Genomic DNA, 22851 nt, shown 5'->3' with positions numbered 1-22851 from the left:
AAGTTCAAATTGTTCAAGGTTTGGAACCGGACGATAGGCCTAAGAGGATAGCGTTTGCAACTGATATTGTAGGAAGGATAGAAGATGCTGCTGATTTTCTGAAGCGAATAATGTTCTCCGACGAAGCATCCTTTCATGTTTCTGGCATTGTTAATCGCCATAATCGCCGCTGGATCTGAAAACCCCCATGAATACCGTCAGACACAAAGGGATTCCCTAAAGGTTAATGTGTGGTGTGGACTAATGCAAGACGGAGTCATTGGGCCTTTCTTTTTTACAGAAAAGACGGTCTCATCAGTCGTATACTTAGACATGTTGGAAAACTTCGTATTTCCACAACTAGAAGAACTTCAGCTACATGTCTTTTGCAACAAGATGGTGCACCACCTCATTGAGGTATCATCGTTCGTAGTTCTTTGAATGACCATTTTCCAGGAAGATGGATTGGGCGAGGAGGTCCAATTCCTTGGCCACCCAGATCACCTGATATAACGCCGCTGGACTTTTTTCTTTGGGGATTTATAAAGGACAATGTTTACAGGAGGATCGTGTCGAACATTGATGACCTAAAAGCCAGAATTGCAACCGCAATAGCCACTGTGGATGCCGACATGCTTGCCGCTACCTGGCGTGAAATTGACTATCGACTTGATATTCTCCGTGCGACGAAGGGGGCACACGTAGAAGTTCATTGACAAGGGTCATGAAACTTTTTGAGTCTATCTAATCATTTATGTTATTAATTTTAATCTATCTTTATTATTTTATGAGTTATTGAACATCAAAATGAGTCCGGGATTTTATAAACACCCTGTATATATAATACATATATAAAATTTTGGAAACCACTATATGTAGTCAATTTAAACAAAAAATATGAAACTTGTAAATCAGGAAGTAAAGTTTCCAAGTGGGGGCAAAATCAAACAAATTAAGATTATTTTAATCGTTGTTTCGCTACCAATTTAAACAGTGTAAAATAGTAACTATGCTTATCTCTGATGTGCAATAAAACTATCAGTTGTTAATTTCATACATAATATTCTGTCGTACTTGCTCTTTATTGTCAGCAAAGACGTAGAATTTTTTTTTTTTTTTTTAATTAATTTTACACACTCCTTAAAAAAAAAATTTTGTCTAGCCTTTCGCGAAATTTTCCGAATGCAATTCCTCAGGATCATAAATTTGTTTTTATAATTATTCAAGCAGAACATTATTTTTTAAACCTTATTTCAGACCCCTTTTACTTTCTTTTCTTAATAACTTTTTTCCCCCGGTTTTATTTTTTTTTTTTGTTCTTTCTACTTTCTTTTACTTTCCTCCTATGCCGTCATCATCTTTTCGCATACAAAGGAAAAATCCCGAACCATCTTTTAACTTTCTAAAAAGACTTTTCCTGCAAAAAGGTATTTGTTTTTGACGACGTCGCCGTCAGAAGTCTATAAAAATACAAAAAAAGAAGAAGAAAAAAAAATATTCTCCTCTTCTCTGCTATCTTACATTTATTTTTATTTCTCTCTCGGCACTATCGCCATTTTTTTTTCTATTTCAATTTTTTGAAAGAAAAGAACCGGCACGCTCTAATAGACGGAAAAGAATTTTTCTCGTTGAAGTATACGAACGGTTGGAAAAGTTCTTGCGACGCTGTATGTGTGCATGTATATTTATCCACTTTTCCCGAAGGCGAAATTCGCATTTGCATTCGATGTATTCCAAAAGATAGAAATCGTTGCAGAAGGGAGTGGGAGGGGGGCTCAAAGTCAACAGTGAAAGCCTGCAAAAGGGGGAGTTGCAGCAGGAGGGTGCAGCAGAAAGAGAAACACCTTTCATAGAACATTCGATGGTATTTTGCTTTGGCTGTTCTTTCTTTCTTTCTCATTCCTCTGATGTTTTAAAAGTATCGGGGAGAGAGCAGGGGCGGAGTTTCCAATCGCCCTGCGGCCGAGTAAATGCGTGCCGCCCCTGCTCTATCATCAGTTGCCTCTGTCCCAAGGGTCGTTTTGATAGAGGTCTGGAAATGGAAGGTCTGCCACGTGCTGCAATTTATCGCAATTTGTTGCCGGAAAAAAGCTATAGAAATGGAAATTTTCAGAGACAAAAAAAGAACTTTAATTGAGTGTTTATTTTTTTGTCATGAATTTTTATGAATTTTTACTTGATATCTGATTTTGGATTATACGTACTTTGGTATGATTTGCAGGGTTACAGGATTTTCACAATCCTTAAAGAATAACTAGTTAAAGCAACTACAAATTAAATTTTTTTAGGTTTTTCTCCTAAATTTTTTTTTATGCCTCAATTGCCGCAAATGTTTACGCTCTTTGCTTTTAAATTTTCCCCACCAGTGGTGAAATTAGGTAGTAATTTTAAAAATAGGTAAGCCTTTCATTATACAGGGTGTTCCAAAATTATCTTTACAACTTCAAAAATTCATAACTTCGAACATAAACAAGATATTTATATTCTGTCTTTTGCATGTATTACTGCAACTAATAAAGTTTTTTTTCAATAGGCTGAAAAGTTATAAGTGAGGATGTGGACACCACAACAGAAAGCTCAATGCGTCTCATGGTTCACAGAGACGAAACCAGATACACAGGTTCAACGGAACTTCAGGACAAATTTTCAAAGAGGCCCACCATCCAGACCCTCCATCCGTGCATGGCACACAAGCTTCATGAGCACCGGATCAGTATTGCATAAAAGTGGAGCCGGACGACCCAGCACAAATCCAGAAAATGTGGAGCGAATACGGCCATGAGACGCATTGAGCTTTCTATTGTGGTGTCCACATCCTCACTTAAAACTTTTCAACCTATTGAAAAAAAAAACTTTATTAGTTGCAGTAATACATGCAAAAGACAGAATATAAATATCTTGTTTATGTTCGAAGTTATGAATTTTTGAAGTTGTAAAGATAATTTTGGAACACCCTGTATTTTTGCAACATATATATATATATATATATATATATATATATATCTATATATCTATATATATTTATATATATATATATATATATATATATATATATATATATATATATATATATATATATATATATATATATATATATATATATATATATATATATATATATATATATATATATATATATATATATATATATATATATATATATATATATATATATATATATATATATATAGATAGATAGATAGATAGATAGATAGATAGATAATAAGTTAAAAATATAAAGAAAACATTGAAAATAATAAAGGTCAATGAAAAAAGAAAAGGAAAAAATAAAATATTTTTAAAAAATTTCAAAAAAAATTATTTAAATATATAAATGAAAATCCGGAAGGAAAACTAAATGATGAAACGATATAATATCTTTATCAGCTCACATGACTATATCCGTACAAAGGAGAGCTTTCTAATGTTGTATCATTATAGCCAAAGTAAAATATATCAATACAATAGTGTGATTAGCACAATAAAAAAAAAAAATTGAAACGAAAATCGAATACATTAAGCAAAAAATATATACGAATTAAAACATATGAAGCAAAAAACAGAAAATACAGAACAAAACACATAACGAAATCCATAATGCGAGTATCGAATTCAAATGAACTTACACGTACAACTTTCAGTAAGATTCAATTTTCTTAATAAGATTGCCAAATTACAAAATATGAAAAGAGAAGCGCAAGTAGAGTTAGAAGCGTAAATGGAGGGCTCTTTTATGTCATGTTCTTACTGCAGTACTGAAGCGCAATTGATATTTCAGTTACCTTGGATTGACCTGAAAATGGATGTGCGCAAGGTAATAATATTATGCTGGATAATTTAAAGTTTATAGTTAGTAAGGCTGATATTTAATTTTACAATATTAATGATTTAAAAAAATAACATTTATTTTTGTTAAAAAAAAGAGAGACATGATTAGCCCGTTTTGCACAAATTTTTAGCCATGGATTTGTCCGAATTAGATTTGCCCATGGTAAAAATATAGATTAACAGAGAAGTTTTAAGTAAATTTATTAATAATAACACACAGTTAACTCACTGATTTTACAAAGAACTTAATTATATTAGTTGGGTATTCATTGTTTTTCTTATCAAATTTTGAAAGAGTTTGCCTATTTGTTTTTCGGATTAAGAAAAACATTACTAGATATTCTTTTGATTCTAGTCATTTGATTAAAAATGGTATTTACATAAATGTTTTTAGAAATATTAGAATTTCAAGTAATTAGTTTGTTTAGATTAATAAAATTCAAATAATTATCGTACAAATCAACAAATATTTTCTTCTTTTTTAATACCCAATTCCAAAAAAAATTAAAATTAATATTATCATCATGATTACAAAGCAAGATTAATTCCTCGGGGTAAATATTATTTAACGAAATTGCATTATCTTGAAAATTAAAGATAATTAAAAATTTTATTATTCTAAAAACAAATTTAATATTAAGAGTACAATATTTTTCATAATGATGTAAAAATAAGTTAGCTAAGAGAGATGAAAAATTTAATCCTTGTGGTATTCCTTCAATTTGAATAAAAATGAGTTTTACATTGTAAAGATAATTATTAAAAGGACTAAAATTAATTGGAATTTCCCAATTAATCAAAATCGCAATTATGGATATTTTTAAATTCGTAGTAAAAACTCAAAAGAACATCTTTTAGTTTAGAAAGGGGAATGCTATTGAAAAGATCCTAGAAATCAGAAGTAGCTAAATAATAAATTTTATTTTGTTTAATAAATTCTAAAACCGGTTGATTATTAGTGATAATCCAAGAAAAACCTTCTTTAATAATATCGTTAATGATTTTATTTAAGTATTTAGAGAAAGTGAAGCCAGGTTTAGTTAGGTAAGTATTAGACCCACATGTGATTTTATAAGGTTTTTATAAAAGTTTAGACTGATAATTAAGTAAGGAAATTGTATATTGCTAATTTAATCTTTAACCTCTTACATATAGTTAGAAAAATTTTAATGATAATATTATTATTTAAATTATTAAGCTTAAAAATTAAACTTTTTTTTAACTCCTTATTTAAAAGTTCAACGTAGAATTTTTTACGGAAGATTGCATAATTATTGTTAGCTTTGTCTATGGGGGTAATTATAAAATTTTATTGCAGTTGCTTAATTGATCTATAAATTTTAGAAAATTTTTTTGAATTGTTAAAGTAATTTAAATTTTTCTTATTAAAGAAAAATGAGTTTTTAAAGCAGTAATAAACTGCCCATTTCCTTTCTGTTAACAAACCTATTTGATATCTTCAAACAAAATTATTGAGATCATTAAGAAAGTTTTATAGATTTTTAATTAATTGATACATGGTAGGGTAAACTAACCAGTGAAGGAACACTTAAGCTTCGCTTGCCTTTTAAAAAATCATATTAATTTCAAAATTCGTAATTTTAGTTAAATGACAGTGTCAACATATTTGTTACTAATTGCAAATTATGTAAAAAAATTTAGATAATTTACATAATATTGTTTTAAAGTTTTGGAGGTTCAAATAACAAGTAGTAAGAAGACCAAGTGAAAAAACAGCTCTTACCAGTGAAGGAACACAAAATTTCCCAGTAAAGGAACACTTAATTTTGGTTATTTTTTAATGCTCTTTATGAATTTATATGCCCTACAAATATCTAAAAACAAGCCTATTCTTGAAATTATAACATACAAATACTTGGAAAATATTAACTTTTTTTTGTAATCATGAATTGAAAAGTAAAATGTCAACATATTAACACATACTGTTCATTCACTGAGAAATCTATGCCCAGTAAAGGAACATGCCTGTTCCTTCACAGGTCAGTAGTTGTTTTTTGTATTTTTAACATACTGTTGATGCAAAACATCACTAAAGGTACAAGAAAATTAAAGTTTTTCTTTCATTTTCATTAACTTTGGAAAAAACCCAGTAAAGGAACACTTGTTCCTTCACTGGTTTTTCATCGTTTGGTGATCCAGTGAATAAACACCCCCTTATCCCAGTGCTTGATTATGCTATGCTGCTTTAAAAAAAATAAAGCGTAACTTCAATAACTATATTTTGAATTCTTATTTTCACAGTGAGAAAAATAAAACTATTACACCCAATTAATTCCTCTTCAAACATATAAATACAAACATTCACCTTATAATTTTTTCAAAGAAACAAGGTGTTGCAGAGATAATAACAAATGTAAAATTTTTTTCAGGGAAGTCTATGTGACCAGGTAGTCCAAAACATTGCTAGATGACTTCCTATTGTTTGGCAGTAAGCTATTGCTACCAATCAATCTAAAGAAAAACTTTCAAATTCTTATTTTTAATCAATATATATGAAATGTTCCTTCACTGGGTAGCGTTCCTTCACTGGTTGATTTACCCTAAATGGGTATAAATTTTGTGCCTTTCACCATTAAAATCCTAAGTTCTATGTTTTCTACAATATTTAAATTACCAGTAGTTATATGTTTAAGATGTTTATCAACAAAATCTAAATATTTCTCTTTTTCACAATAACATTCATGGTCGAATAGATTAATTTCCCAATATTTTTGCTAATATTTTTATAAATAAAATTAATTCCACCAAGAGATTTATTACATTAAAAGCTGTTAATTATGCTAAAATCTTTTAAGGGAAACAAATTTCTCACATTTTCAAAATTATTATGAAATTTAATCTCATCGAAAGTAGGGTTTTGAAATTTAATAACGAAGTATGAATTATCTAAATTTTTCTTTTTATCTGGAGAAATTTTACTCATTTTAGCTTTTACAAGATCGAAACAAAGAATTTTGAAGTGTAAATTAATAAAAAAAAAGTTAATAATCATTATTTTATTTATTATTTTCCAGATAGAGAAAAGACAATTCTGACACCAAAATACAAAACTCAACGCCAGAAAGGCTATAAGCACATTCGGCCCCCATAGCTTTTCCACTAAGTTGGGGCTCTGAGCTCAGGTGCCAGTTGCAGTGGGGACCATTAAGCTATTCTACAGGGTTGCCATGGGCGACTACAATTGTTAAAAGTTGTGACTGAACCATGGTGGCTCAGAGGACAGAGCGTTCGCCTTCCAATAAGATGACCAGGGTTCGGTTCCCAGCAATGGCTAATCGATACGTATTCCGCACGTGGCTCATACCGACCACAGTGCAAACGTAAAATATCCTCAGTTGTAGACTAATCATGGGTGAGCGTCCCTTAATTGGTCATTTTTGTAGTTTTATTCTCCATGTAACGCATATGTGGGTTAGTTCCATCAAAAAGTCCTCTGAGAAGGAAAATTTCTACCGATACTTAATCCAGGAGTTCCCTTGTCTTCAGGATTGGGTTCAAAATTACAAGGCTAGGCAGTTGAACATTAGTAGTCGCAAGCCCAAAATTGGGTCGGCTGTTCAACGACGGTTATAAAAAGTGATGACTAATAAAATCAAAAATCTTTTAAAATTTGCTACTTTTACTTGCATTCGTTTTTCAGTTTACTATTGAAAGCAAATGAAAAGAATGGTTTTATTTCAAATATGAATAATTGTCAGAGTAAGTTATGAAGGTAGTTTATAGACGATTGAATAATTTAATAGATTAAACAGGGATGCCAACAGGCGACTAAAAAAGCAAAAAGTGGTAGTAACTCAAATCACTCTTCTATATTTATAATCTCTTTTATTATTTAATCGTAACTACCACTGTGACTTATATTTCAAATTATTCATATTTAAAGCAAAAACTAGTTTTGAAATTTGCTTGAAGCGACTCTAGGATCTCTTTCGAGGGTCAGAATCTGGGTCTTAAGAATTTAATTTGAAAGTGAAAATTCATCATTGTAATTTTAAAATACTTTTAGACCAAACTTTTCGTATTATGTAAGTTACTTTGCTACCACATTAAATATTTTGGAGAAATAGGACTACTTGGATCAAATGTACTTATGAGATTATTTAGTAGTAATACGATGCGATATCAGTAACGATGCAAAATTTCAATACAGCAAAAGTATTTAAATTACTTCTCTAAAAATTCCAATCGCAGAAGTTAATTCTTTAAAATTGATTTAATGATTGAGTTGGTATATATTATCAAAAGAGATTTCAAGGTGATCACAGTCTGGACAAATTTAAACTCCTGTAGAAAGAGATTAAAGTCAAAATAACAAAAAGATAGACACACTAGAATTTTTGACAGTGCGTGAAAGGTATTAAATTACTCTAGCGATAGCCAGTTTGTATATAAGGGCATCACGAAGCTTATGTTTTCACAATATCGGGATTAAAGGCGGGATGGTGACAGTGTATACAGTAATGCACGCCACCTTTCTACTTCCCACTCAAACTAGCACCCATTCATCCAAAGCTGCACTGTGGCTCATTCATCCAATAAATCAGTCGATCTTTTTTAATAGTTCTTGCTATTAGGTAACAACAGAAATAAAAAATGAATAATCCTTAAAAACTGAAACGCAAAGATATACTGGTCACTGGAAAAAATTCATTGTCTCCAAAAATGAAGACGGGAAAACACAAAAGGTTTCGAGAGCTCTAGTCGTGGCACCCATTATCAAGACCTACCAACACGCAAATAATTGAAATGAAACAGGTTTGAAAGAGAAAAAAACGTAACATTGCCAGCGCAAAAATTGAAAAAAAAAAAGTTTAAGGTAAAAAACAAAACAAAGGGCAGGATACATTTCCGAGCAATATGAAAAATTAGCGAAGAACTGATGTCATTAACAACGGAATCGGCATTCGACATCCATATGAATGAAACAGATTGCCAGAACATTAATGAATCAGTTGATGAGCTGATAAATCAAAGGGAAAGACAAAAAATCAGACGTAATTAAAAATTCGCTGTCAAAATTCTTTCCCTCCCTGTGTCTTCTTGATTACGAGTGCCTTGTTTCAAGTGCTCGTAACGAGATGAATTTTTTCCCCGTAATTTTTGAAGCTCTGATTCTTGAAAACAAACTGTTTAGTTGAGTATTTACACAGCATTCGTCTGGCGTCTCAGCCACGCTGTTCCATCGATTTCCTATTTTTATTATATTTTATAAACGCCGTTGAACCTCCGACCCAATTTTGGCTCTTACGACTCCTAATGTTCTACTCCGTATACCCAATACAGAAGACAAGTTAACTCCTGGATTGGGAGGAATTTTCCTCCCAGGAGGACTTTTTCAGTTGAACTATTCCTCGTTTGCGTTACATTGAAAGGAAAATTTCCCACAGTTAACCAGACGACAAGTGAACTCTGATCCATGATCCGTCTACCACTGAGGATATTTTATGTCAATGCGGTGGTCGGCGCGAACCAGGTGCGGAATTCGTATCAACCAAAAATCGTTGGAATTCGAACTCGATTGGGAGGCGAGAGCTCTATCCCCTAAGCCATCACGGCTCTTCTTCTTTTTTTCTTTTTTTTAATCTATTGTGGCCATTTTACTATAGATAACAACCACATTCTCCACTGCAGAGTTCTTCGTGGAGCTACGATCATCGAAAGATGAGAAGACGGCTAATGAGGGAATGACTTTTAAAGGCAGGTCTGACACTGAGGGTAAGTAAGAGGCATACGAGAGGTAGATTCCCACATTTTTGCACTAGCATGCGCACATCACTTCTGCACATCCTCTGTTTGCCTCTTCTTACCGCTTGCCTCCTCAGTGTGCAGCCGGCTATTGTAATTCTGTTTGTTTGTTTTTTTTTCATTATTAGTGATTTTTATTGCTTTACTGTTGTCTTTCTGTCTTAAGAAATTAAAAAAAAAATGCATTAAATTAGCTTTTTATGAGTTTAGACGTGGGTTAAAATAATTTTGAAAATAAAGGCAGAAAAAGAATTTCCAGTAAGGAATTGAATTTTTTGTACTTATTAAGTAAAAAAAATTATATCTCAAGAATCAGTAAAGAAAATCGAACAAAAGTCTCAGGGTATACAGAAAATAGTAAGAGCTCTTCAAAGAAAATATAAAACTTGCTAAATGATTAAAAACAAAATTATAGTACCACAAAAAGAATTTTTTTTAATTTTACTAGGATAAAGCCCCCTGTTCACTGGCGTTTACCAACCCCTTTGCAATAATTGTTGTTTCTTGGCTTAAAGCAGTTTTTTCTACTTGTTGAATTGTTCATATTATTCTCTTAGAATAGTTGAAATTATTCTCTTAGAATATATGTACTAAAAAGAATTCTGTTTGCTTACGCTTGTGCCCCCACTTCCCACGTCTAAATATTTCCTTTATGATTCGTTAAAGATCTATTAGTGAGCATAAGTAATTTTTCCAAATTATAATTTTTTAAAATAACACTTAAAATTACAATGTTGTTATAACAAATTTAGGCAGTTCACTTCCGTAATAAAGTGTTTTTTCTTATCAAATGGATGGATATATTAAATAAAATTTTCGCATGCATCGCATTGTGCAGGAAGCTAATCGTTAAGTCAGATCCGAATGTAGTAGAGTGTTCTAACGCCGGCAGTGACCTTCCCCGTGCTACGAACTATCTGTGAGCTAAATTTCATCGCTTTTGGTCGGGTAGTTTAGGAATGTAGTATTATTCTTAATCGATAATGAATCGGTTAAATAAGATGATTATAAATTATTTATTATATGTTGGATGGCAACAGTCTGGATGAAAAATAGAACAGCTACGGTGAATAAATATTTGCTAGGTGGAGTGAAAAAATCTTTGGATGCTTTAATGTGAATCGACTGCAACGAATAGTGATAAAGTAGGTCCTTTATATTTCTAGTAACGGATACTTCACCTCGGTTACTGATAAGAACTTCGTAATTTTGTTTTCTCCCGAGTTGGGAGTTTTCGCTCGTCGGGAAAGGAACCGCCCCCTTCTCCGACAGACTCTTCTGCTTCTTTCCAGGAAAACTGTAAGTTACAATTTTCCGTATAATTTGGAAATGTAAATAATGGATCAGAATGAATTAATGGATGAAACTGCTACAGAATATAGCAGTCGTCTTATTAAAACGAATACTAACATCCTCTTAGAATATGACGACACGATCCAAGACAAACTGACGTACGCAACGGACAATGGTTTAAATTCATACACGCTATTTTTCTCGCCAACAGGAGTAAACTCGTTTCCCAAAAAACCTTTGCAATTAAAAACAATTCTAACGAACGCTGTTAGCAACCCAAGGAAAATTAGTTTATGCACTCATACAAGACAGGGCAAACTACTGATTCAAACCTCAGATTTAGCTACAGCTTTGGAACTTACCAACCTGAATTCTCTATTTGATATACCTACCAAACCTGAAGTGTTACAAGAAAACATTACATCTCGCTTCCTTCTGCATGAGATACCGTTAGACTTAAATCTTTGTGATTTAAAAACCGAATTAGAGTACAGCAACATCCAAGTATATAGTATTCGACGATTCCAAAAAAGGGGAGATACCGTCCCCTCTGAAACCTGCTTAGTAACCTGTTACGGAACACACACGCCGAAGAATCTTAGACTTTTCTATGATAGCATCCGACCCATAGCATTTTATGACCGCCCTAGACAGTGCCACAAATGTTACAAATTCTCACACTTAGAAAAGAATTGCCCCGCTCCTACCCAAATTTGTAGCCAGTGCAGTGGAAGTCATCACAAATCTGCATGCAACAGCCCTACAACGATCTGCAGTAATTGCACAGGGAACCACGCCTCCGACTATCCTGATTGCCAAGCACGACTAGAGGAAGCTCGATTTTTGCGCTTCAAAAACGAAGCTCACTTAACGTTTCCAGAAGCTCGCAGACAATACAAATCACAAAAAGATAAACCAACGTTTGCATCAGTGGTGAAATCCGACCGATCAGAACAAATTGCGGATATCAAAGAAATAGTCAAAACAGCAGTAGCAGAAGTAGCTACAGTGTTTGACGCAAAACTCTTGGCGTTAACACAACGCCAGGACGCCCTCTTCGACAAAATATTCAAAGTTTTAGAAATTTTGACTTCTAAACAAGACATCGAACAACCTCACCAAAATCTTTCACGTAAGAAATTTCGTCCGACACTCGACACGGAAGCCCTAGAACACGGTTCTAAAACCGAATTTCCCTTTGTGACCGACACTGAGTCACCCACTCCGTACTTATCCAACTACATCGAAACAGAACCTCGACCAGAATCTTCAGAAATTAAGGGGCAGAGCCTAGTTACACCAGTTCGAGGCATTACCCCAAGACCACAAAATAGAGGTCTAACCCAAAAGGTCCCGCAAGTTCAAACAAAATCATCGACCAATAAAACCAAAAGCTAACCCCTACTTCCTTACTGCAATTGACAATACAATTCTCTAGCCACCCTTTTGAACAGTCTACAAAATGCCAATTAACATCACTTCCTGGAACTGCCGAAGTATTAAAAACAAACTTCACTGGCTTAAAATAAAACCTTTTTCTCAATCCCATATAATTGTTCTTCAGGAAACGTTTTTAAGTTCAGCAGACTCACTCCATGTTCCGTCCAAGACAATTTTCCGTCAGGACCGAACGAGAGGTCGAGGAGGCGGACTCGTCATCGCGGTTGACCGCAACATTTCATCGAAGATCATTCCAATACCGAATCTACCAACATCAGATAACGAAATCTTAGCGGTGCAGATCACAACGACTAATTTCTCATTTTTACTAGTGAATATTTATTCCCCTAAAGGTCAATATTCAATAGACTGGCTGCAATCCCTAAGACGAACGTTAACAAACCCTTTTATTTTAACAGGGGATTTCAACGCACACCATGCTGCGTTAGGAGCTCAGACAACATCAAGAGACGCGGATAGGCTCCTCGAGTGGATCCTAGATGCGCAATTCTCTCTACTAAACACGAAGGTCCCCACATGCTTCAAACCAGGGTGCCAACCCTCCCTTCTAGACCTCACAATAACATCAGCGGATTTTTTTCCCAAAATGAATTTCGTAGTGTCCCCAGACACATTCGATAGCGATCATGCCCCTGTGAACATGTCCCTTAATACCCCAAACGACAACCCCGCTTTGAACAGGCAAACTCGAGTGAACTGGAAGAACCTAACCCGTGACCTTGAGGAAACTATTCGAACCGAAAATACCCTTACAACTCAAAAGTTTCAAACTATTTTCCAGCAAAAAATAAAGAATCATACCTCTTTCAGACCAGCGATTAATCCACTCTTCCCACCCTACTGGAACAGTCTGTGCTCCTATTTATTAGGTAAGAAACGAAAATATCTAAGAATCGCGCGTAGATCCTTCAACCCAGATAAGTGGAATATATACAAAAAAGCAGCAGCTGAACTACGAAAAACAATACACTCAGCCCGAAGACAATATTGGAATGACGTTTGTGTCAACGCAGGTCAAACTAAATCCATTGGAAAAATACTCCGTGCAATTATTAACCGCCCTGAAAACCAAAATATATCGTCAAATCTAATCATGACCAACAACATAGAACTTCACAGCCCATTGTCTCAAGCAAATGCATTTGCAGCTTTTTACTCCAAACCACCAAACAAAAACCCACTCCCACTGGATTTCAGCGGAGCTGACCAAGAGTTCAACGAACCATTCTCCTTACAAGAACTCAACGACTCCCTCACAGCTTCAAAATGCAAGTCCCCCGGACCAGATGGCATCCCTTTAAAAATTCTTCGCTCCCTTTCGGAAGCAGCCACTCAGAAGCTACTCGACGAATTAAACCATATCTGGGTCTCAGGACAGATCCCAGAATCCTGGAAGCTAGCCCATATCATACCTATCCATAAGAAAGGGAAACCACCTGACCTAGTATCATCATACAGACCCATATCACTCACATCAACCTTGAGCAAATCTCTCGAACGCATGCTCTTAAAGAGACTCGTAGATTTTTCACTCAAAACTGGAACTTTCCATCCCTATCACTGCGGATTCCTACCATTCAAAGGTGTAGACTCGGTTCTCACCATTCTTCACCATGAAGTGCTCCAGGCTCGGTTCGAAAAAAAGTATGTAATTTGCTGCTCCCTAGACATTCACGTTGCGTATGACAGTATAAACCAGGAATATTTAATTCTCAAACTCTTAAAGGTCGGAATTACTGGTCGAGCCGCCAAATTCATACACAATTTTGTCAACCAAAGAAAAATAGCTGTGCGATGGAGGAAAGCGCTTTCAGCCAACTTTCCTATGAACAGAGGCGTTCCGCAAGGATCTGTGCTCTCCCCATTCCTCTTCATGATTTACATGTCAGACCTGCATCCCATTCTCCCAGGTGACATAACTTGCCTCATTTTTGGAGACGACATCTACCTTATAGCAATCGCTGAAACCACCTACGAAGTAAGACATAAGATGCAATTTTCACTCCACCTTATTCAGGAATGGTGCAAGGACTGGTGCCTCGAAATCGTTCCGGAAAAAAGTGCCGTCATCAACTTTTCTAGAAGACGCTCAGGTGATAACTTCAATCTCAACATCTTTAATAAACCTATCCCGTGGACTCAAAATCTCCGAATTCTCGGACTTCACTTCTCCAGTAACCTGAGTTTCCACCACCACTTCAGAATTTTAAAACAAAAAATTTTAAAGAAACTCTCCGCTCTTCACTGTATTGCTACCACCCGCTGGGGAGCCCAGTCAGAACATCTTCTTCAAATCGTAAACTCATGCATCAGAAGTGTTTTAGACTTCGGTAGCCACATCTTTACTTCCTCAAGTGTAACAGGGTTACGAACCCTCGAAATCCTATACAATGCAGCGCTTAGGGTAGCAACAGGACTACCTCGATGGACACCCATTCCACTACTTCTCAAAGAAGCGGGAGTGAGCAAATTAGCTTCTCGTCACAAATGGATAGCAGCTAAATTCTACTTCCGCCACACCTCCCTACATTCATATTCTCCAGTCTTCCATCACCTAAATCTCCCACTATCCAGCTTTCCACAAGGTAAATCGGCCCCGCTTATACCATACATGCATAAATGGATGATTAGCAAGAACCTCTCCCAAAATAACATCATTAAATACCATACCCCTACTCCAATTCCCCCAAACGTCGTCATTCATTTAGACAACTTTGCATTCCAAACCAAGAATCTAGCCCCATCCCAGATAAGAGCCTTATTTGAAGAGTTTCGCTATCGAAACCTTACCAACAGCATTATTCTGGCAACAGACGGATCAAAACAATTGGACAGAACCAGCGTGGGTATATATTCCTCTAAAGGTTATACGGTCTCTGGCCGAGTTCCGTCACAAACATCAGTCTTCACTGCAGAAGGATTGGCGATCTTCCTCGCCCTCAAACATTGTGTTACCAGCTACGAACATCATACCTTGCTAACAGACAGCCACTCAATACTTCAGTCCCTCTCCAAAGGCACTAGAAAATCTCCAAGAATCTCTCTACTTCTCCTAGACCAAATAGCCAACTCTAGCCAAATTGCGAAGTCACTCTCATTTATCTGGGTCCCATCCCATACTGGTATTACAGAAAACGAACAAGCTGACCAACTCGCTAAACAGGCACTTAATCAAGATTTTATCTCGCACCTTTCATCACCCCAAGATCTTTGTCAAATGTTTTTGAGAGATGAGCTCAATAAAGAACACAGAGAATGGAAAGAGTGCAAATACTTCCAACCCTTTCCGCACCTCGACGAACCTCAAGGCTACCGCCCACTTATCAAGTCCCGAAAACTAGATGTATTAATAGCCAGACTCCGAACGAAAACGCTTCCAACTAACGCGATTCTACATAAGTGCAAGTTAGTAGAAAGTCCTAAGTGCCCCAACTGCGGACATATAGACACGAACGAACACTACCTCCTGGACTGCTCCTTTTATCAAAATGCTCGTAAAGACCTCTATCAATCCTTATCCCTGCAGAGCCCAGCTTTCACTGATCTGGTTAACTTGTCTCTCAACTCCCGGACCAAAATCCAATCCCTCTTAAAATTCTTCCAAGCAACTAACAGATTCTAGCAGTTCGCTCCAACCTTGTGCTATCTACCCAGCCCCCAACCTGAAATGAGCCTCATTTATTGAAACGCAGAGCTATAAGCGATAAGCAGAGAGCTCGCAGCACTTAACTATACTCAATACTCAATACTAAATATTTGCTAACCTTCTGAATAAGTCTATCTTGTATTAAAGCGATAAAACAACACTTCAATGGTGACTATGCGGACGTGATTGAATTGATATTAATTATACCCATCAAGAATTTTGTTTAGTTTGATTCTGATATCAGTTTGAAAAAGAAAAAAATCTGGTGGCGCCATTCAGACTTCTTTCGCCATGTCTGAGGTAAGTGATGTACAAATACCACTATATAACAGATCAGATCCTGCTCTTTGGTTTATTATGTGTGAAAGCACGTTTAGATTGGCATCTCCCAAACCTATAACAGAATCTATAACCAAATATAATTACATTGTTTCTCAATTACCGCCAGAGATTGCATCGATTGTACGAGATATTTTAATGAATCCTGATGCTACAGATCCTTACAATAATTTAAAAACAGAATTAATTGTTAGATCAGGCGAGTCATCGCAACAAGAAATTCGCCAACTTTTGTCTGGTGAAGAACTGGGTGACAGGAAGCCTTCCGAACTATTAAGGATTATGAAAAGTCGTGCAGAAACATTAAAAGTCCCCGAAAAGCTTATGTTAGAATTATTTTTGCAGCGTTTGCCAACATCAGTACAAACGATTTTAGCAGCTGTTTCAGATTTAACTTTAGAAAAAGCAGCCGACATTTCCGATAAGATATTAGAAGTCACGCCAGTTCCCATGGAAACCCACTCTATAACTGAAAACGATTCAAATTCAATGGAAGAGAAATTACTTCGCCAAATAAAAAAATTAAATGAAAGAATTGACAAACTTGAAATTTCTCGCTCTCGTTCTCCTTATTGCAGGAACAGAAGTAATAGTGTTAAAAAACGAGATACATCTATTTGCTGGTACCATCGCAATTTTGGAAACAAATGTAAACCAGGAAAATGCGTTATGCCATGTAAGTTTCGGGAAAACGGAGTTGGCGAAGAATAAACGCGACATGTTCTTTGCCACAAACATCGCGTCGCCTGTTCATTCGAGACCGGACAACAAATTTATCATTTCTGGTCGATACTGGATCCGACGTGTCTATTCTCCCGGCAAATTATATTCAAAAAAGAAATAGTCCTCTGCAAACAGTTTTCGCTGCTAATTCTACACCAATTAATGTTTATGGACAAAAAAACACTTTCTTTAGATTTCGGATTAAGACGAATTTTTTCTTGGTCATTTTTTATTGCTAATATTACGACGCCAATTTTAGGTGCTGATTTCCTTCACTCTTTTGCTTTAGTGCCAGATTTACGCAGTAAATTTCTAAGAGATTTGACGACTAAATTTAAAACAAAAGGTCATGTTAAGGAAACAATTTTGCATTCAGTTAAAACAATATCAGGTGATTCCGTGATTCATTCACTTTTAGCAGAATTTCCCTCAATTACTAAATTACCGGATCCCAATCAACCCGTAAAACATAACACCCTTCATTTTATAAATACGGTAGGTCCTCCAGTAGTAGCAAAACCTCGCAGATTAGCTCCGGATAGACTAAAAATTTCAAAATCAGAATTTAAAAAAATGATGGAATTAGGGCACATAAGACCATCTAGAAGTAATTATGCATCCCCACTTCACATGGTCCCAAAAAAGGGAACACTGGAGTGGAGGCCAGTTGGTGATTTTAGGGCACTAAATGCACAGACAGTGAAGGAAAAATATCTCATTCCTTGTGTAGCTGATTTCACATCTGAACTGCATGGCGCCAAAATTTTCAGTCACATTGACTTAGTAAAGGCCTATCACCAGATTCCAATTAACCCTGATGACATTCATAAAACGACCATTTGTACACCTTTTGGACTATTCGAAAGTACACGCATGCAGTTCGGACTGTGCAACGCAGCAGCTACATTCCAAAGATTTATTGACGAAGTCACTAGAGATTTACCTAATATTTATGCATTTGTCGACGACATATTAATCGTGTCTAAAAATCATAGTGAACATATACAAAACCTTAAGAATTTATTTGCAAGATTAGAACAATATGGTCTTTGTATCAATGTTGAAAAATGTACATTCAGTAAAAATTCTTTAAATTTCTTAGGCTTTAAATTAACAGAATTAGGAATCGAACCTCTACCCGATCGCGTACAATGCATATTAGAATTCCCTCAACCTTCCAATTTAACACAACTTCGCAGATTTTTAGGCATGTTTAATTTCTATCGCAGATTTATCCCAAAAGCCGCTGATATCCTTAATCCTTTAATACAATTTTTAGAAGGAAATAAAAAGAAAAATCATTCTAAGGTCAAAAATGAGCCATTAAAATGGAATGAAAACGCAGAAAAATCCTTCTTAAAGGCAAAGGAAGCAATCGCGCAGGCAACCCTCTTAAAACACCCTATTCCTGGTGCAAACTTAAGCTTATGGGTCGACGCATCGGATTTTGCAATAGGGGGTTCATTAATGCAACTTTCAGAGGGGAAATGGGAGCCTTTAGCTTTTTACTCGATGAAATTAAATAATTCTCAAAAAAAATGGTCAATCTATGACCGCGAGTTATTTTCTATTTATTCGGCAATAAAAAAATTCAAACACATGTTAGAGGGCAGAGAATTTCAAATATATACTGATCAAAAACCACTAATCTATGCATTCAAACAAAATCCGGATAAATGTTCCCCAAGACAACTACGCCATTTAGATTTTATATCTCAATATTCAACTGACCTTAGACATGTACAGGGATCCGAAAATATAGTAGCCGACACACTTTCGCGTATAGAATTAGATTCAATTACTAAATCGAATTTTCTGAATTTTCACGATCTGGCGAAGGCTCAACAAACTGATGCAGAAATTCAAGATATTATTCAAAATAAAAATTCTTCTCTTCATCTTGAACTCAAACCATGTCAAAATACAGACACTGACTTAATATGCGACAATTCAATTGGTTCTCCACGCCCATTCATTCCGACAACATTTCGAAGACAAATTTTCGAGCACTTGCATGGCATATCACATCCTGGTATTACAGCTACTACTAAGCTCATCTGTGCCAGATATGTTTGGCCAAATATGAAGAAAAACATAAAGGAATGGATGAAATGCTGTGAACCTTGTCAGCGTTCTAAAATTCAAAGACACACCAAAGCTCCTCTAGGAACATTCAGCTTACCTGATGCTCGATTTCAACAAATACACGTCGACATTGTAGGCCCGTTACCTTCATCTGATGGTTACCGCTACTTATTAACAATGATCGATAGATTTTCAAGATGGCCAGAAGCCATACCGATTGTGGATATGCAAGCCAAAACCATTTGTCGTGCAATTTTCCACACTTGGATATCTCGATTTGAATGCCCTTCGATAATTACAACAGATCAAGGTTCTCAGATGCGATCATCTTTATATCGTGAGTTTTCCGGAATGTTAGGAACAAGCCGAATTCGTACGACAGCATACCATCCCATTTCAAATGGCATTGCGGAAAGATTTCATCGCCACTTAAAATCATCAATAAAAGCGCATGAAAACTCACAGTGGACAGAAGTACTTCCAGTAGTCCTTTTAGGAATCCGTACTGCTGTAAAGGAGGATATCAACACATCGTGTGCCGAACTGGTATACGGAACAACTCTTCAACTTCCAAGCGACATGCTAGAAACATCCATCATTCCACCATGTGATGACATTTTTGTTGATCGTCTTAGAAACACCATGCGTGAATTGAATCCAATTGCAACATCTGCTCATGGACGAACTACATTTTACGTTAATCCCTCATTAAGCACTTGTTCTCACGTGTTTTTAAGAGTGGATTGTGTCAACCCTATACAGGTCCACATAAGGTTTTGAAGCGGTCAGCTAAAAACCTTACAATTCAACTAAATGGTAGGCAATCTACTGTGTCCATAGACCGTGTAAAGCCAGCATATTTGATTCCTACTCAGTGCCGTAACTTCACCCCTCGGGGCCCTGGGGCAAAAATTTTTGACAGAGGCCCTTTCAAAAACTTTCAGTACTCCATCTCTAATCGTCATTTTAGCTATTTATGTATTATGTTAGCGAATATGTTTATGAAAACAAGTTATTTGCTCGCATATAAATTGGATAACAAAACATTGTAAGTTTTCCACATGCAAAATACAAAATTTCAGCGAAATCGATTAATCCTGAGAAATTAAATTTTAAAAAAGTCGTACTTATAAAATTCAATTTCTCAAGAACTAATCAGCCAATTTCGCTCAAATTTTGTATTTTCCATGTGGAATTAGATACTTTAAAATGATACAAAAAAAATATGCCTTACGATTCAAAAGTTTTTAGACTATTATTGTCCCGTAGTGGACTGATCGTTAAAACACGGTTCCCAGCAGATCAACGAAGTCAAGCATCACTGGCTGCTGTCAGTGTGCGGGTGTGCGATCACTTGGATCAGTCTGCGTAGGGACAGAGGGTGTGCAGTATTGGTCCTCGTTAAACTGTTCTACCATAAAGTGCTCGACTTCGCGTGCTGGTCGCCGGGCTACCGAAGCGGGGGTGCCATCCCCTCTGCAGAGGATCAAACCTCAAGGGATGTTTCCCAGACCGTCGCCAAAAGCCTATTGTGTAGCACTAGTGCGACGTAAATGATCAACAACATCAGACTATTATTAAATAATAAATATTTACTAAAAGTTATTTTTTGCATGGAATTTTATAATAGTGTGCAAAAATTTTTCAATTCTCTTAGCATTTGGGGGTCCAAACTTTGGATAGCTCACCTGACCTAACTATTGGGACCATATTTCCCAGATTACAGCTACCTCCTACATTACGGTGGTTGGAAAATCAAATCTGTTGAACTGGAAAGTATGTTTTTGTGTCTCATTGCGTAACTTAAAATAAAATATCGTGCACTAATTAATTTGCATATTTGAAGTCACACCCTCGAATTATTAAGATGGAGCCCTAGAACGTGAAGATCCGATCATTAAATCAAAAGTTATTCTAGGTGGTACGTTTTTGGTTCACTGCACGTAAATGTTACCAATTTACGGCATCTCACCTAGGAAATATGACTGGGGGGGGGAAGCTATTCATGTTGTCTCCTCTTGTCCCCCATGTCCACAGTAGCCTCCTTTTCCTCTAAATATAATGCTAATCATAAAATACCACTTTTATAAACCTGTTGAATCCGGTTACTATACCGTTAGGAAGGTCTTTTCAAGACGAAATCATTATAATAATTAAAATTATTTTTTAGTTTCAAATCTAAAAGTTTTTGATCGCGTTATGGAAACTGAAGGAAATTATAGACTTTTTTTTCTATCGGCACATATATCCACAATTCAAAAAGTCCTAATTGAAAAAATATACAGAAATTTTTTCTCTATTATATACATCGATTAACAAAAAACAAAGTTGCTTTACTCCAATATGGACAGGTCCTTAGAAAATATAGCTACATTTTGAAAAGAATTCGTTCTTGAATATTTGGTCTATGTATTCATGACGCCATGTAATCATATCGCTGGTTCAAAACTAAAACGACACTTCTGCACTCACGTCTCATTCAAATAACATGAGAAGATAGTGCAGAAGTGTCGTTTTAGTTTTGAACCAACGATATGTGGCAAAATTATGACAAAAAGTAATAGTTTTTTTTTTTTATGAAAGAAAAATGAGAAAAAGCCAAAGCATATTTGCTAATTAAAAAAAAATTCTTCTTAATGGTTTGTCATGGCAATAAATTTTAACTGCTACGGATTTCTAAGCTAATGTTCATAGCTTTTTTATTAAATTAAATGCGTTTTTTTATTAAATTAAATATGATTTTTTTAATATAAAATAAAGATTGCATTTAATTTTTTAATGGAAACAAAGTTGTTAAAAACCCTAAAAATTCGAAGTTCCAATTTAAAAAATTTAAAGGTCTTAATAATTTCAAAAATATAAAATAAGAACAAAATCCATGCACACAATAAACAGTAAAATTATCAATTAAAGTATTATACAAATAAAATTTTATATACGAACATAAAAAAAAGCAATTTTTATGTTAACATTCTTATAAAAGAATTCTAGCAGTATATAAATATAAAATTTAAATGTATTAAATGAGTTAATGCAAACATTTACTTACCTCCTTATAAATAAATTTACATTTGGTTTTCTTGTTTTCCAAGGAAAAAATTTAGTAAAGTTAAATTTTAATTTCAAAATTTAAACAAAACAAAAGGTAACAGAAAATTTATATCTGAATTAAAAATGGTTAATTTAAATGACGCAATTAAATGAGTTAAAAACTGGAATTTAACTGCAACGTTTTACGTTTGTCTCAGAAAAAATCTCTTGACAAAATGACCTAAGTAAATGTTAACAAGAGTCATCCCCTTGAATCCCTTAAAAGCTTACATCTTTTTTCCTAGACCATCTAGATAATTGCTAGTTTAAGACAACTTAAGGGACATATAGATGGTACTGTAAATATATGACATTTTATAAAAGCACAAAAGAGCCCAGGGTCATAAAAATGATTAAGGCAATTTAAAGAAGGAAAAGGTCATTTTCCCATGGTGTAAAAGGAGATGGCTATTTTTTGAGGAGTCAGATAACTGTGGGTCAATTCTATGGGGGTATGAAGGTCTTAACACCTTCATACCACCCACAGTCAAAAGATGCTTTCAAATATATCTATTAGTCTCAGTGTAGAATGCATTTTTCAGGATGCAAAGCAGTGGTGTTTATTTTAGTTTTCTAAACACTTGTTATGCTTTTTTATGATGTGCTCCTCTTCTCTTTTCGTGTTTTTGTTTTAAATTTTT

At 35.0% G+C, this 22851-nt stretch overlaps 1 protein-coding gene and 1 long non-coding RNA gene across 2 annotated transcripts in view; both read left to right on the top strand.

Annotated features, from left to right (window-relative positions):
• The first annotated feature begins 10664 nt into the window (after nt 1-10664).
• Nucleotides 10665-22851, top strand: part of LOC147814901 (uncharacterized) — a 366044-nt gene continuing 353857 nt past the window's right edge. The window contains exon 1 of the long non-coding RNA XR_015431325.1: nt 10665-10872. This is a non-coding gene — a long non-coding RNA (uncharacterized LOC147814901). The remainder of the gene's footprint in view (nt 10873-22851) is intronic.
• LOC147814902 (uncharacterized) lies at nt 16247-17198 on the top strand. Its single transcript, XM_087155799.1, has one exon. The coding sequence runs from the start codon at nt 16265-16267 to the stop codon at nt 17021-17023; it is 759 nt and encodes a 252-aa protein (XP_087011925.1). The 5' UTR covers nt 16247-16264; the 3' UTR covers nt 17024-17198.

The sequence above is a fragment of the Parasteatoda tepidariorum genome, chromosome 2 (assembly GCF_982258835.1).
Source record: "Parasteatoda tepidariorum strain Cologne lab strain chromosome 2, Ptep-v5.0, whole genome shotgun sequence".
NCBI classification, from domain to species: domain Eukaryota; kingdom Metazoa; phylum Arthropoda; class Arachnida; order Araneae; family Theridiidae; genus Parasteatoda; species Parasteatoda tepidariorum.
Note: the sequence above shows the minus strand (reverse complement) of the source record. Positions and strands in the feature narration are given on the sequence as shown.

Excerpts from the sequence above, each read along its gene's own strand:
- LOC147814902 (XM_087155799.1), top strand. The coding sequence starts at position 16,265 with ATGTCTGAGGTAAGTGATGTACAAATACCACTATATAACAGATCAGAT.